Below are 15,764 nucleotides of genomic sequence, written 5' to 3'. Positions count from 1 at the left end.
GGAACCAAAGTATTAGGCGGATAAACGTCGTACTTATATAAAGGAAGTTCTCCGTGTAAATACAAAAAACGGGAGTCCAAAGAACTGGAAAAAGTTGCATTTTCTGACCTTTTCTGTTTCGAAGATTTCTTGGTTTTAGATTTAACAGACGTTATCGTTCTTCCCGTTAACTTTTCCATTACAGGTTCCGAAGTTTCCGATCGAGACTTATTACACGTTAATGAACTAGAAGAATGAGATTCCCAATGAAAAATTTCTGTTTCTAAATCAGATAAGTTACCACCTTTAATTAAATTATTGGTAGACTTCAAATTTTCAGTACCATTAACTTGTTTTGAATGTTTAAAGCATTCAGAATCTTCTTCTGTAGCGTAAGTCGTTGCGGAGGATGTGGAAAAGTACAAAGGAGAGATGAGTGTCGTATTGTGGACATAATTTTGCGAAAGATATTTAGATTCTTGTTCTTCCTCGGAAGAAGAAAGACTGTTAAATTTATTATCGTAGAAGATATTAATTTTCTCTAACGCATCCTCTATAGAAGTTTCCGATTCGGATTCGGACGAAGAATCTGTCGTTTCTGTCGAATTGTCTTTCGACATTTTCGTATTTTTCAGTTTGGACTCCGACACGATTACTGGAAAAGGCAATCGAGATTCCTGAATGAAAAATAATATTTGTATCGAACATGATAATTTCAAATTAATGACAGCCAATTTGTAAGCGGTAATAAAATGTTTATATATTAAAAATATTCAAAATAAATCTTTCACATACCTTCTTTCTACAAAATCATTGATCACGTAACTGTTATATTGATAAATGCAATCCTTATGTTATATCATAAAGTAATATATTATAGCTTACATTTTTCAATACATCTTTGTAATAGTCAATTCCACTTTATTTTGTACGATCACTTTTATTGTTTACATGGCACTTCCTACAGAGAGTGGACAACGAGACGTTTAAATGCGGACAGGTGAAACTTAGACATTTACTCTATTGATTGGTTTATGCCGCATACTTCTCGAGTAATAACAAACATAATTAGTAATTTAACATGACAGCAAATGCTAACAAATAATCAGTGTTGCCAAACACTGATTACTTGTTAGCATTTTTTACGGTCTTTTTTGGCATGTGGAAAAATTATAGAATGAAAAATGCTGTTTGGAATTATATTTGTGATAAATTAAACTCTGTGTTAATGTTCCATCCGCAATAATGGCAATCAGAAATAGACTATACAGTTTTGTCCAGACTGCTGTCAAATTTTTACCATTGAAATTACTACGCTTAGCTTATTTAACCTTTAAATATCATTGCTCTTTATCTGTTATACTTATGCCACCGTGCAGTCTTGCAGACTGATCATCATTTTATAACAAATATGAAAAACAAGTGCTTATTCTTCAGAATGAGGTCCCAGCTGTACAACGAATGAAAAAGAACATCAAGCTCAATCTTTCCAATGATTTGCACAGTTCTGGATGTGGTATGAGGAGGTCCATTGTCACGAAGCAATAAAGTTTTCTCAGAGACATGCAGCTGCTTCTGTACTGTGCCAACATTCTTCGGTGCATTTTTATAGGTTCCATGCCCTCCAAAAAGCAGATTACAAAACTCTGTCCAGACTGCTGCAAATTTTTACCATTGAAATTACTACGCTTAGCTTATTTAACCTTTAAATATCATTGCTCTTTATCTGTTATACTTATGCCACCGTGCAGTCTTGCAGACTGATCATCATTTTATAACAAATATGAAAAACAAGTGCTTATTCTTCAGAATGAGGTCCCAGCTGTACAACGAATGAAAAAGAACATCAAGCTCAATCTTTCCAATGATTTGCACAGTTCTGGATGTGGTATGAGGAGGTCCATTGTCACGAAGCAATAAAGTTTTCTCAGAGACATGCAGCTGCTTCTGTACTGTGCCAACATTCTTCGGTGCATTTTTATAGGTTCCATGCCCTCCAAAAAGCAGATTACAAAACTCTTCCTAAAACATGCATTGATGATTGGAGCATCCATTTTTCTAAGAAAACAGTTGAAATGACAATGATGCTATTGCACTGACAAACGCCTCAACAGACTTGCCTCACACATGCGCATGTGTCAACAAATGTAAAAAGTTTCAAATCTATACAATTGACAGTTGACATATTTTGTAAAATTGATGTGTTCTACATAAATTGCAGAAAAAATATTTGGCTTGATCAAAATCAAAAATGTGCAAGTCAAAGGACTGATGTATATCAGTGGTTCCCAGACTTTCTCCCACAGCTCCATTTGAACATTAACTTTTGCAACCCTGACATTAAATCTACACTTAATCTATTCATTTATTTTTCTTAAACAGCAATATTCATTATAAATTTAATTATTCTCATTGTGAACTAAAACATATTTTATAGAAATTTGTCAATTATTATTAACAGCATCTTTCACCTGTAAATTAGATTATATTTAATTAAAATTTTAAAATATTTACCAGCATTTTATGTTGGGATTTTGTTGGTCGTGTAGATATTAGATCCGCCGCAAACTACAGCTTTGCAAGAGCAAAACACTAGCAAATGTACGCTAGCACACTTGATGGCGTCAAAGGCCCCACCCCTTTCTTCGCACCCGCACGGTTATCCCTTTTCTAGCGCAGTGATGAGCACACACTTGCTGTTGACAAAATTCAACAGACCGAGCAGTCATGCTAGCAAGAGAAAGCAGGGAACATGCCAATGTCATTTTACAGTCAAGAACTGAACAAAGCACATGCCAGTTTTAAACCAGTTAGGGACTTGTGTTGGAACAAACCTAACATTTGCAAAATACTTGCAAATATTTTTATAAATTTATTTTGTTTCATCACAATTTCAATGAAAACCAGACAAATTAATAATTAACCCAAACCATGAATTTAAAAACCAGCTTGTCCGGGTGAAAACTGGCCTGGTGGCAACACTAGTCGCTAATCTCCCACGATGCAGAACTTTTTACGCAAACAAACACTGTGTAGATTGCAGCTGCTTCGTGCCCGCATAGCTTACCTAGCAAAAATGGCTTGTAGCCTTGGGGAAAGAAGTCAAGGCTTTGGAGCGCGACCGAGCGTACCGAGGACGCTCCACTTCCTGTAGTTTGGAGCGGCTCTTAGAAAACTTGCAGTGTATGTCATTATGTTTTTATCAGATGAACATCTTTTGCTTTGGAGAAAAAAAAAACTGTATTCTGACAGTGAAGATATTTAATAACTACATATGAAATTAACCTTTAAATAAAATCTGTTATTCCAGTACACCAATATATATATATATATATATATATATTCAGTGTCCATAGAATAATTATTTTACCTCCAGGAATAATCACCATACAAACAGAACTGTATGATGAGAATAAGGGAGGAGTCATCAAGGTGTCCTAGGTAATGAACTACTTTCCAAGGGGGCTGCAACAACCAGTACCAATGGCCCTTTCAAGTATTCAGTGTTACCTGCCTCTTTTCTTAAGCTCCAACATTGGAACTACAGCTTGGATCTTTGGCAGCAGAGATGGGATAGCTACAATGGCCTTGCCAGGAACTTTTTCCATCTATTCATGACCATCTTTTTCACCACTGGGTTAGGCCGGATTTTGAAACCACCCAATTCTTCACTGGGCACGGGAGATTTGGGGCCTACTTGCAGAGGTTTGGCAAATCTGCAACAGACATCTGTATCATCTGTAATTGCCGTGATGGGGTTGAGCACTATACATACATGTGTCCAATGACCGAGGATGATTGGCATGAGCTTGCCCTTGCTCTTAGCCAGAGGGGTATTAATTGGCCTTGTGATCTTCATGTCCTTCTTAAGGATAGTGTCAGTTACAAAACATTCAAAAAATTGATACATAAATATCACATACGCTCCGTCATTTATTAAGCTGGTCATGTCTGTCATCAGGCACTATCTTCATTCACATTATTGTACATAGCATTACTCATTCTGCTGCAACATATATCTGTGTAATTTTTATTATTACTATTAGTATTGTCTATTTTATACTACTGTACGTGTTTTTCTACTCTCAAGCTAGGTATCATATCGGTTGATTCGTATCGGTCATCTCGCCATCTGTTCATACCTCTTCTCTATTGTCATACTGTTTGTACGTTATCTCTCTGTTATTATGTATGTATTTAATTGTGCTTCGATATATCTCTGTATATCTCTGTATTTAACCTGATTATGCCCTGGCGGTATCGGGAATAAATAAAGATAAATATATAATAATAATATATTAATAGATTAATAACTTCACCAACAAGAAAACTGTTGGTGAAGTTATAAAAAATAAAACTTTATGTGAGTAGAATGTTATTAATCAATTGATACTGTCACTTAAAACAAAATTTGTTGCATTTGGTTTGAATTCTTTATTAGGAATCATTTTGAAATATTTCTAGCAGAGTGACAGCGATTACTAAAAGAATTTAGAATTTATGCGACCCAGTAAAAAATTGGTAACCCACTTGGAGTCATAACATGTTTTGAAACCACTGACATATATTACTCATTTATAAAATTGGTAACTATGTGAAAAGTGATTAATTTTAATTCACAAAATCGAGATCGTACATAAAATAAATACACTCTTATGCACCGAGAAGGAAGCATTGGGATCAAACTAAACTTTATTAGTGCGAATGTAACAATGTGTGCGTGATTTCCTGAACATAACACTGTCAGCAATGTCCCTTGTACTACTATTTAGGATGACTGACCACCATACAATGACTCTCCAGAGTGGCACGTCAGCACTGAGGGCATTGTGTTGCTCAATAGGAAAAGTGGAATTGAAAGCACTCATCGGCAATCCTGATTCCGTTTGGGTGTCTGTTCCCAAAGAGAACCAGCTTCACTGCTAAAGACAATAAGTTTCCAGTCTGTAGCAGTTTATGCATCTATGTCATGGCAGTATTGCAAATAAAGCTGATAATGCTAGAGTACTAATGACAGAATGCATAGTGGTTGGTCGCCATGAATGCAAATTTGTCTCTACTAGTCATTGTCAATGGTACACGAAGTGATAAAGTTCTGTAGCAGGGCTTTCACATATCTCTCGATGGTAGACAGTTCATACTTGTCTCAAACTCAGACAATCATTTCTACTGGTATTCTATTAGAGCTTGCATCCCATGCAAGTATGCCCTCATGTATCCCAACAAACAACAATTCACAGTTAAGTCAAAATGGACATCTGGGCCATTCTGATCTAACTGTGAATTGTGAATAATGTGACAAACTGCCATCCTGCTTCCTTCAACCCAATGATGCAGCCTTTCTCACACAATGGAGTGTGAGAAAGGCTGGCTCTGTTATACAGGCACGCCTACTTTTCAAACACATCCAAACAATAGGTACACTTAAAAATTCTGTACACAACAAGCTTTTGCAAGTATTTTTATAAATACTGGGATAACAATTTTAAAGCACTTTGGAGCACTACCTGACGTGCAATCAGACAACTGTAATCTTTTATATAGCTGTCAGCTGTATGGCAAATTTTTCATTAATTACACCATTCTAACTGGGAGCGTACCTGAAGTTGTCAATGACTATAATATAATTATCAATAAAGTTAAGGTATGTTTTTATGAAAAATAATGAATTCTAAACTGCTACATTTTTTTCTCAAAGGAATTGTCTCCTTTTAGGTTTTTTATTACTTGAAAGACCTTAAAAAAGCCTGAAGAGATGTTATAATAGTTTGAGATTTAAATGAAAATGAAATAAGAGAATACGTTTAACACAGAAAACAATAACTTACCTTATTTTTCTGAATCATATCTATGCAATTATCTATAGCGTTAGTTGCAACCGTTAGCTGTTTGTGAATATCATCATACATTGAATAATCGCATTCTTCTTTTAAAAGAGACAATGCATTTTGAGATTTAAGACGGATGTCCATTAACATGGTTTTCAAAATAACGGTGTCTTCAGCGGTTGACATTTCTAACTTCTAACTGAAAAATAAAATTTTAAAATCATTAGAATAGCTTTTAACTAAAAGCTTTTTATAAGTATCACACATTGCACTATTGTTAGCCATCGTTAATTTTAAAATTTGAACTAGTGGTCAGATACTATCGATAGCGCTATCGGTACTATCGACGTTTTAACAATATCATCGCTATCGATAGTCCAATTATTATTTTTATTATTAAATAAATTTTTAAAATGTTTAATATTGTTACCTTTGAGTAAACACCATCTATTCTTTCTAAGTTTAACCGTTAGCTGTGAAGTTCTGTTATCTTTAATTAATTGTAGAATGTCCGTCAGAAAATAATCTAATATTTGGGATTGATGAGAAAGGCAAACAGCTTCAATATCTAGAGCTTGAGATTTAGAAAACTCATCATCGAAGTGGCCATTGACACAACAAGAAAAACAGTCAATATTTTACCAACAATCCAGATGTTTTCCGTATAAATAGCAAAAGGGCAACTAATATAAATAAAAAATTGGCAACATTCATTGCATGTGATTCACAACCATATTCTATTGTAAAAGATAAGGGATTTGTGCAATTTATACACGAATTAGAACCACGATATGAACTACCCTCACCAAAATATATCGTCAACATACTTGTAGCCAACTTATACAAAGGGCGTAAAGAAAAATTTCGAGTTATGATCAATACAGTGAAACGTGTATCCATAACCTTCCGAAATGTGAACTTCTGTAGATAGTCGGTGATATTTAACTGTAACGTGCCATTTTATTTTTAATGATATATTTACACTGTGTGTACTTGAAATGCCGATAGTGGCTACTGCTTATACATCAGAGAATATAGCAAATTTGTTGAAAGAAGTTTGTTTAAAATAGTCTCTAGAAGATAAAATCATATCGACTACTGATAATGCAGCCAACGTGTAAGGTGCTTGCAGCATATTAAAAATCGGGAATCTACCTTGTTTTGCCCACAGCTTAAACCTTGTTGTTCGGGATGCTCTACTAGGAGATGAAGAACTGATAAAAATAATGTGAAGAAATTGTAACTCACTTAAAACCTCAACCAAAGCTTCTGATAAACTCCAAGATATTCAAACTGAACAAGGAAAAACGCCTAAAAAAGTAACTCGAGACATGTTAATTCGTTGAAATAGTTATCTAAATATGATAAGAAAATTATTAGAATTAAAAGATTATATAAGAGAAAAGAATGAAAGAAGACAGAAGGGTATAATTAGAACAACAATAAACAAATTGTGGATAGTCTTTTACCAATAAAAATAAAACAAATGCACCACGCTCAAAGTATATAGGCTGTTTTTTTTCAAGCTCCGATGGTCCATAAAAAAAGAGACAAGTGTAAATAACAAAATGAATTTATTAGCAAAAGTTAGGTACAAACGTGGTTACTTTTTGACGTAATCATTGTGAAGATCAAGGCATTTCTCATATCTGTGGATGAGCTTTTCCATCCTCTTGTCATAGAACGTTGCTGCAGTGAACTGAGATGGCCTTAACAACATTGTTTTGAAGATTGTCATTAGTCTCAAACTTCTGCCCTGCTAGCCACATTTTCAATTCAGGAAAAGTTTTAAGCTGGTGGAAGTCTTGACCACCTTTAAACACCCAGAGTATAGCCCCGATTTAGCACCAAGTGACTTCCACCTCTTTTCTGAGCAGGAAAAGTGGCTAGGAGGGCAGAGGCTCCAGACTAATGACGATCTTAAAAACGTTAGGCCCATCTCAAGTCATTGGCGGCGACATTCTACAACAAGGGAATAGAAAAGCTCGTCCGCAGATATAACAAATGCCTCAATCTTCACAATGATTATGTCGAAAAGTAACCATGTTTTTCGTTATATAAATAAGAGATATGTTTAACGAATCTCTTATATAATATATATAAGAGATTCGTTAATATACAGAGATGCTTCTGAAAATGTCTTAATTAATAATAAGTAAATATGCTTTATCATAAAAAAGGTAAAAATTACTCAAATGTTTCCAAGCTCAATGCTCATCTCGAGTATAGTTACTTTAGTCTTTTCTTTGTATCTATAGCCCAGATGAGACACCTACTTGTCACTATATAAATAATGTGGGATTGGATGATTAATGAAAGTATAACAGAGAGGGATGTCTATTGCTGTTACTTGCCACAAACAAAGTTCAATAGCTGTAGATGGTCCAAGTCTAGAACAAAAGAGGGAGAGTCGGCAATAGGAAAAGCATATAAAGCCAATCAAGAAACCAAACAGAAAGCAGCACAATTATGAAGGAGGAGAAGATGGAGGAGATGGTTATTAAACTAATTTGAGTTCTATAATTAATTAATTTAAACAAATTATAATTATGAAAAAACTGAAAGAAAATGATGAATTACCTTCAATTCACTCGCCAGAATTTAAATGGTAGATAATTACATCTAACTGCGGTTTATCGACAACTTCGACTTTTAAACAAATAGCCAGAAATGAAAAAGGATACAATAACAAAATAAAGTTATATTGGTATCCATTCTGTTCATTCAGTAAACATTTCAATATTTATTTATAAAAATGAAATTAACTTCCACAACTATTTACAAAAACAAAGGAAAAAAAACCAAGATTTTCTGTTTAGATTTTATAATTAATGTCATCTGTAATTAATTAACTCAATTCTGTAAAGACCAGTAACACTGACTCCTAAAAATTTGTCTACAACAATAATCTCTATTATAAATCTAGAATTGGCTACATTTTCTAATAATAGATGTAATAAATAATAACTTGTTAAGAGGCACAGCAGAATAAAAACAATGTTAAACAATTTGTACAATAAAAAATAACGATAATAAATTTGTAAAACGTATCTAGACGACAAATTAGCATTTTATTGTTGGCCGACAAGCTCGATAAATTTAAGGTGCTTAGAGGGTAAAATCTTATCTAAATTAAAGACGTAATACAAAATTACAATGAAAAAATCTATATTCTATCCTACGTCTGTACATTGCCAGCTCTACGCGAGTGCCTTTTAATTGGCGTTAGGTTTTCGTTTGTCGTTATGTTTTTGTAACGTTATCAATTTTACTAAATGGCTGATGGATTTTATTTCATTACAATATGCAAAATTGGTACCATGTGTCTAATAGTAGCGAGGTTGAGGCCGAAGTTTTAAACGCAAAAACGTGTACGTCGAACATTCGGCGCCGCTTTCCCGTAAGCCTAGAAGTTTGACTACGGCATTTGAAATGTTGAGCACGATTCCACTGACATTCCAAATGCCATTGTCAAACTTCTAGTCTTACGGGAAAGTGGCGCCAAACATCCGACATGCACGTTTTCGCATCTAAAACTTCAGCCTCAACCTCTCTAATTTTATTTGTGTTTGATTTCTTCAACTAGCAACTTTATAAACAGAATAAATACCAATATAGCTTCATTTTGTTATTGTATCCTTGGATATTATAAAAAAATTAGCAATTTCAAAAAAATCTTATTAATAACACAAGCTTTCACTAGGAAAGTACGAGTAAACTACCGTCATTACGATTCTATGTTTGAAATTGGAAGCTGTAATGCTTTCGAGATGTTTTACCGATAATAATTCTGCCTAAATGGGTTAAATGTACTGTACGTAGAGTGTATTTAACGAAGTACAAGTAACAGATCCAAATCGAATGGCAAATATATTAGAGAGTTGCGGCCGATGTTTTTAACGCGAAAACGTGTATGTCGGACATTTAGCGCCGCTTTCCCGTAAGCCTAGAAGTTCCAAGCCTAGCTACACGTTCCAAACTTCTAGGCTTACGGAAGGCGGCGATGAACGTCCGACGTACACGTTTCGCGTTGAAAACTTCGGCTGCAACCTATTATCGACAGCGCACATCATAAATAATAACGCTTCCTATCAAACATGGCGTTGAAATGACGGTAGTCGTTTAGTACGTCTTGTATCGTATTTTATTTAAAAAATAAAGGTATTTTTAAATTTTTATGTACAAGATCTAGTATAAATTATAGAAGAAAAGGAGGTAAAAGGAAACTTACTTAAAGCTGTTTAACTAGATTTATTCGTAGTCAATCTAATGCATTTTTATAAATTGAGGAAAAAAAACCAAACATACGAAACTTCAAAAACGTAAATTCTAAATTACTACGTGTCAAATACAAAAACTATTACAAATTTTCAACATATTCTCTTAAATTGACTGACAAGATACACCGCTTATCGTCTACCATTTTGTTTTAACTTCGCGCTAGTAGGGAAATTTCCCTTTTGTTTTTTTTTTTACTTACCGATACAAACTAAATATACAATAATAAAAACTAATAACTCTTATTCAATTTTAATTTTAATATAAATATATTTGATTATAAACTATTAACGAAATTCATTATACTGTATTTATCATAAAAATATTTATAAGATAGGGAAATTCCCTCGACTTGTGAAAGAAATAAGGTTTAAGCATATATAAAATTTAATTTAATATATTTAAAAGTATTTTATAAAATAAATTATTACGCTTATAAAATCAAATATAATATTTGAAAAGTAATTATTTGTAGTTTCGGTTTCGAAACTCCGTCAGGGGGATAACGATTGCCATTTTTAAGTGTGTCAGGTATCTGTTGCACTTATCAATTAACGTCGATCATGCCTACTTTCGTTATTAGTACTAATTTACCTAAAGACAAAATCCCCGCCGACTTTCTTAAAGTAGCGGCCGACACTTTGGCTAAAACGTTGGGTAAACCGTTATCGGTAAGTACACCGGAGTAGTGGTAAGATTCTAGGGTTGCTTGAGGGGGCGGAAACCCCCCCAAATTGTAGATCCCCTGTGCGATCAAGTAATGTCTACTGAACCATACCCCTTCGGGGGGGCGGGTAAGATTGCAGGTATGAATGCCGCTGTCCCAACGGTATCATTCACACTAGGGCCCATTGGCATTCGAGCATACTGCCACGGTAGATCGAGCAGAGTGAGTCTGTGTTATTGGCTGCGTTTGACAGATCCAGAGCCGTCGAGTATTTTTCTGCCAAATGCCCTCTACGGTAGCGATCTATCGGAACGTGTTTGGTGTTTTGACGTCACATTCGGTAGCATCTTTCGTTTATGCTACCCAAAACCGACGAATGAAGCTTTTTGTTCCAACCTGGATCTGCATAATGACAAGCAACGTTGCGTTGCTCGTCATTACGCAGATCCAGGTTGCTACGTAACGACTATTGATTTGCTCGGTTACAATTGTCGAATCTGCCGAACATAGCCATTGTGGTGGAAAAGACACGCTGATGAATTTTCCAGGTTGTTTCACTTCTAGAGCTGCAGGCAATTTTTTCATAAAAGCTTGTGTATTATTCTTTGATCTTCAAGAAAATCTATGAACAGCATGCCATCAGAATACCAGAAAATTGTACCATTATCTTCATAGTCGATCTTTTTTGCTTTATGGTACAGTACATTTAATTTGTTTGGTTGTATTCTATAAGGCAATGCGATCTTCTAAGGGGATGCCTCCCAAGAGGTCTTTTATGGAAAACTGACCCATATTTAGGTGTTACTAATGCAAATAAAATCTGGAAAATTCCACGTGGCCAACATGGAATTTTCCAGGTAAAAAGGTTGTATATTTAAAAAAGGTAAAAGTTAAAATAACTTTTTAAAACTTCTTTTAAAAAAGGCAACCACGAGAAGGTATCCCTCTCAGTCTTTACCAATTTTCAAGGAGACTTAAAAACTTTACACTACATCTTTTTATGTTATAAATATACTGATTCTGTTGTTTAATTTCTATAGTGTTTATGTAAGATGTTTATGAAGTAACTGCAGAGGTCTTGCAGTCAGTGAATAAAAGGTGCAGAGTTAGGCTACTGAAGAACTTTGTCTAATCTCATTTCTAGTAGAATCTGCAAGAAACTTATAATTGTCTAGATTGGTGGACATTGCTTAGATAAAAACTTACTCAAAAACCTTTTAATCATGCAGCCAAATTTATTAACTTCAAACGTTTTTATTGAGTAATATGCAGTCTCGGAAGAATTAATAGCTTAGATAATGGAATATACGCTGCGTAAGACTAGAAACACGTGCTGTAGATATTGGCCACAACAGGTTTAATTTTCTATCCAATTTAATGATTGGGCAGATCGAGATCATGAGACTAGCTTGCCACCTTTCAGTTTTCCAGAGGATGTATTTGTAGGAGGGTCGTAACAGGGTTCTAGAGCAAGATGAGGCTGATAAAAGGGGGAGATCCCGGCCATGGCTGAATACGTCGATGTATTGATGACATCTGTGTTAACGTGAACAGTAACATGCAGCTATAGGATTCACACAGAATACAAAATTATGATGATAATATCTTTTCTGTTGTTTACAATCAAATAAACATCTAATTTAAATTACTTGATGTTTTTTAATGAATAACTTTCTAATGTTAATTTGCAAAGACTTTACTTCCCTTTTAATGCTTTTCAATTTAGTATATTGTTGTCCAAGTGATACCCGACCAGATGATTTCTTGGGGCGGAGGTTCCGATCCCTGCGCCATAGCCTCGGTGATGAGCATCGGCCAACTGGGAGTGCAGGAGAATAAGAAGCACTCTGCCGTTCTCTTTCAACTGGTAGAAAAGTATTTGGGCATAGCAGGAGACAGGTAAACATCATTTTATAAATTTTGTATAGTTTTCTAATTAAACATATAAATATAATTGAAAACTCAACAGATTAAAGTTGGTTTTGTCAAATTGCATAAATGTTTATTAACAGAAAATAATGCAACAAAGTAAAAAACTGATTCTGTAGGTGGCCAAATATTTTTGGCTTGTCTTGAGCCAGCTTCAGCTTATTAATGTGATAATGAATGCTCAACATTGTATGTATGTACTCTTTTATTAATTGATCGTGTTAAAGATGTTTATCTTGTTACATAAAATTTTATTGGTATTTATATACGGTAAAATTTCTTTTAGCGAATACCTGTATTTACAGGTACAACTACTTACTGTAGACAATACATTTGGTTTAATAATAAAACTGTTGATGCATGTTTACCTCATTTAAGTGGACAATAACTTTGGTGAGCTATAGACAAAACTGCAGTATGTTTTTTATTTTCTAGAACCTCTGTTAAGCACAAAATGTATTGTATGTTTCTCATTAATATCATTTAAAAAATACCATGGTTATCTTCAGCAATGTCATTTGTTGGCTTTCTTTGCGTCAAACTTGTCAAACAAGATTTTCAGTTTTATTTTTAGATTAATATTGTGACATTCAAACACACCACTCCTAAATCCAGGTTTATTATATACATGGTGTCTCTTAAAGAGTGATCCAGATTAATAGCTCAGAATCTGATGCACGTAAACAATGCTTGCTTTCGTACATTGTCAAGCATGAGCTATGCATTAGTGAATACCCCTACTCCCCAAAAAAAAGAGGGGCTAAAAGTATCTCCTATTGCAGATGGAACTACAGTTCCAATTGTAAAATTGTAGAGCAAGTCAAAATTAGTACATTCCATATTTTTTTTAATTAAAAAAGATAGAGGGTGAGTTATGTACTCCCAAAAATATAAAGGGTTGTTTAAGTTTAGTTTCCCTGCAGTGATAAGCTGCTTTTTAAGTGTTTACCTATCACATTTTAAGTAGTTTGAAACACTACAGTTTTACATCAAAATACATAAACACTTTATTTTGAGTAATTTCTTTAAAATACTGCTAAACTTATTTTCATTAACAGCAACATGTGTATTTGTTCAATTGTTGAGTCAACGTGGGAAATCATGTCTGGTGTTAGGACCCGAAGGCCTGTCAAACACTTTCTTTCAAGGTTGGCATCCAGTACACTTACATCACTGATAAGCACGTAACACGCACTGAGCTTGAGAAACACATTGCACGTATGCGTTCGGGAAAAACAAATTTGAAATTTCAATTGGTCGCTTCATTGGTCATATTTTACTTTAAGAGACTCTTACTGGAAGGAGGAATCTGTATTTCTTACAAACTAATTGATGGGTAGTTGGATACCAACACCAGCATGTTTGGTTTTGACATGATGGTGCACCACTGCATACTGCTGGAGAAAAATGATAATTAATGACTGCTTTGGAGAACAGTGGATTGGCCCACACAGTCCACTGCAATGGCCTGCAAGATCCCCTGATCTTACTCATATGGACCATTTTTTCTTTCTTATATATTTGAAAGATTACATATATGAAATGCCAGTATTGGATGTCACAGATTTTCAAAAGACAAATTGTAATAGCCTGTCAAACACTAACTGTGGAAACGATTTCCTCCATTTACAACTCAGCATTTGAACAAATACACACACATTGCTGTTAATGGAGACAGGTTTGCTCAACAATATATGAAAGGAAGCATTGTTTAAATAAATCTGACAGTTATTTCTGAGCTATTAGCATGGATAATTTTTTCATTCCACCATTATGATTCACAACGAAAAATTGTTTTTTTTAGATAAAATTCATATCAACACACAATGTTGTTTCGTCTGCATAGAACCATCATTAGTACTTTAAAATTTAATCTTTTCTTTTTCTAGGATGTATATAAGTTTTGTGGACGTGGACAAATCAAACGTGGGTTACGTAGGGAAAACATTCCACGACATCCTGTGATTTCTACTTTCCCGTCGGAGTTTTATGGAATACTTTCAAAGCATGTTTTGTAGAATATCTTACGAGGTATATTTTGAAAAAGAATGAAATGTTATAATCAAAATCTATGGTGTAAAAGAATCGTGTTTAAATTGAATGTTTTAATAAAGAGATCTTTCCAATTTTGTATATGTACCCGATGCATACGATCCTATGATAATTTTACTGTTAGGTTATCTGTATTACTGTACAGATAACTTAATCAGCTTCTACATAATTTGCCAAATTTAATCTTGTATATTAATTCTAAGACGAACAATCAACATAATAATTTACTTCACATTATCTTACAGCGGTATAATGCAGTATCAATATACTTTGGACAGGGTTTAAAGTAAGTTCCTTTGTCACATTCCATAAAGTATCGAGAGAGGTATGGGTTGGGGCATCGTGGTTCACTGTTTGCCTACACAGGCCAAAATTGCGACTAGATATATAACTTGGAATCTCATATTAATTAACAAATCGCTCAAATTTTATAGAATTTGTTAATAAAAAACATTTCATGTCATTCTAGCTAATGTCTAAAGGATAATTGATTTTGATTTCTTGAAGTTTCAACACTGCAAGTTTTATAGTTTTCATCAGTATTACAGGCCTGATCCCACAATAGACATAATGGTGTCAAATAACTTCCAGAATATCTGGATCATATCGATCACAAAAAATTTCAGAGACTCTATAATGGAATTTGCATTCATCTGAAGATCCTGGTTCAATGCATCTAAAGAGAATTAAATGATCCAGGACCATTTAAGTACTGTAAATGGAGCATTGAATAAACAATTTCTTGGTTTATGATTATCACGAGAAATTATAATTCCGAAAAAAATCAAGGAAATGTGCATTTCCTTCGAGAATGAAGAGAATCTGGAAGGAAATGCACGTTTCCTTCCTTTTTTCTTTTTTCCACGTAAATAATGTCCATTCATATATTAAATTGCACAGGATGTGGAATTATTTTTAGAAGTTGTGTTACTGTGGGAAGTTCAAACTAACTATTCTTTAACAACTTATTATTTAACATAGAAATACCTATAGAATATATCTATAATTTGTATTTAGTTTTTTCATTTAAG

The 15,764-nt window shown here is 34.1% G+C and overlaps 2 protein-coding genes across 2 annotated transcripts in view; one reads left to right on the top strand and one right to left on the bottom strand.

The window, feature by feature from the left end:
• Positions 1–15,764, bottom strand: part of LOC136968785 (bifunctional 3'-5' exonuclease/ATP-dependent helicase WRN-like) — a 122,056-nt gene that overhangs the window by 25,086 nt on the left and 81,206 nt on the right. Inside the window, 3 exon segments of the mRNA XM_067262821.1 lie at positions 5,808–6,006; positions 10,039–10,056; positions 10,135–10,187. Of these exon segments, the coding sequence (XP_067118922.1) occupies positions 5,808–5,993 (186 nt within the window). The 5' untranslated portion in view covers positions 5,994–6,006; positions 10,039–10,056; positions 10,135–10,187.
• LOC136968788 (macrophage migration inhibitory factor-like) lies at positions 10,586–14,820 on the top strand. Its single transcript, XM_067262823.1, has 3 exons — positions 10,586–10,756; positions 12,479–12,651; positions 14,571–14,820. The coding sequence occupies exons 1-3, from the start codon at positions 10,649–10,651 to the stop codon at positions 14,644–14,646; spliced, it is 357 nt and encodes a 118-aa protein (XP_067118924.1). The 5' UTR covers positions 10,586–10,648; the 3' UTR covers positions 14,647–14,820.

Source organism: Centruroides vittatus, unplaced genomic scaffold (genome assembly GCF_030686945.1).
Source record: "Centruroides vittatus isolate TY-2023 unplaced genomic scaffold, ASM3068694v2 contig_157, whole genome shotgun sequence".
NCBI lineage: Eukaryota > Metazoa > Arthropoda > Arachnida > Scorpiones > Buthidae > Centruroides > Centruroides vittatus.
Note: the sequence above shows the minus strand (reverse complement) of the source record. Positions and strands in the feature narration are given on the sequence as shown.

Bases quoted from the DNA above. Each gene is read 5' to 3' on its own strand.
- LOC136968788 (XM_067262823.1), top strand. From the start codon at position 10,649: ATGCCTACTTTCGTTATTAGTACTAATTTACCTAAAGACAAAATCCCC. The intron at 10,757-12,478 runs GTAAGTACACCG...TTTTCAATTTAG, and splicing joins CGTTGGGTAAACCGTTATCG to TATATTGTTGTCCAAGTGAT. The intron at 12,652-14,570 runs GTAAACATCATT...TTCTTTTTCTAG, and splicing joins TTGGGCATAGCAGGAGACAG to GATGTATATAAGTTTTGTGG.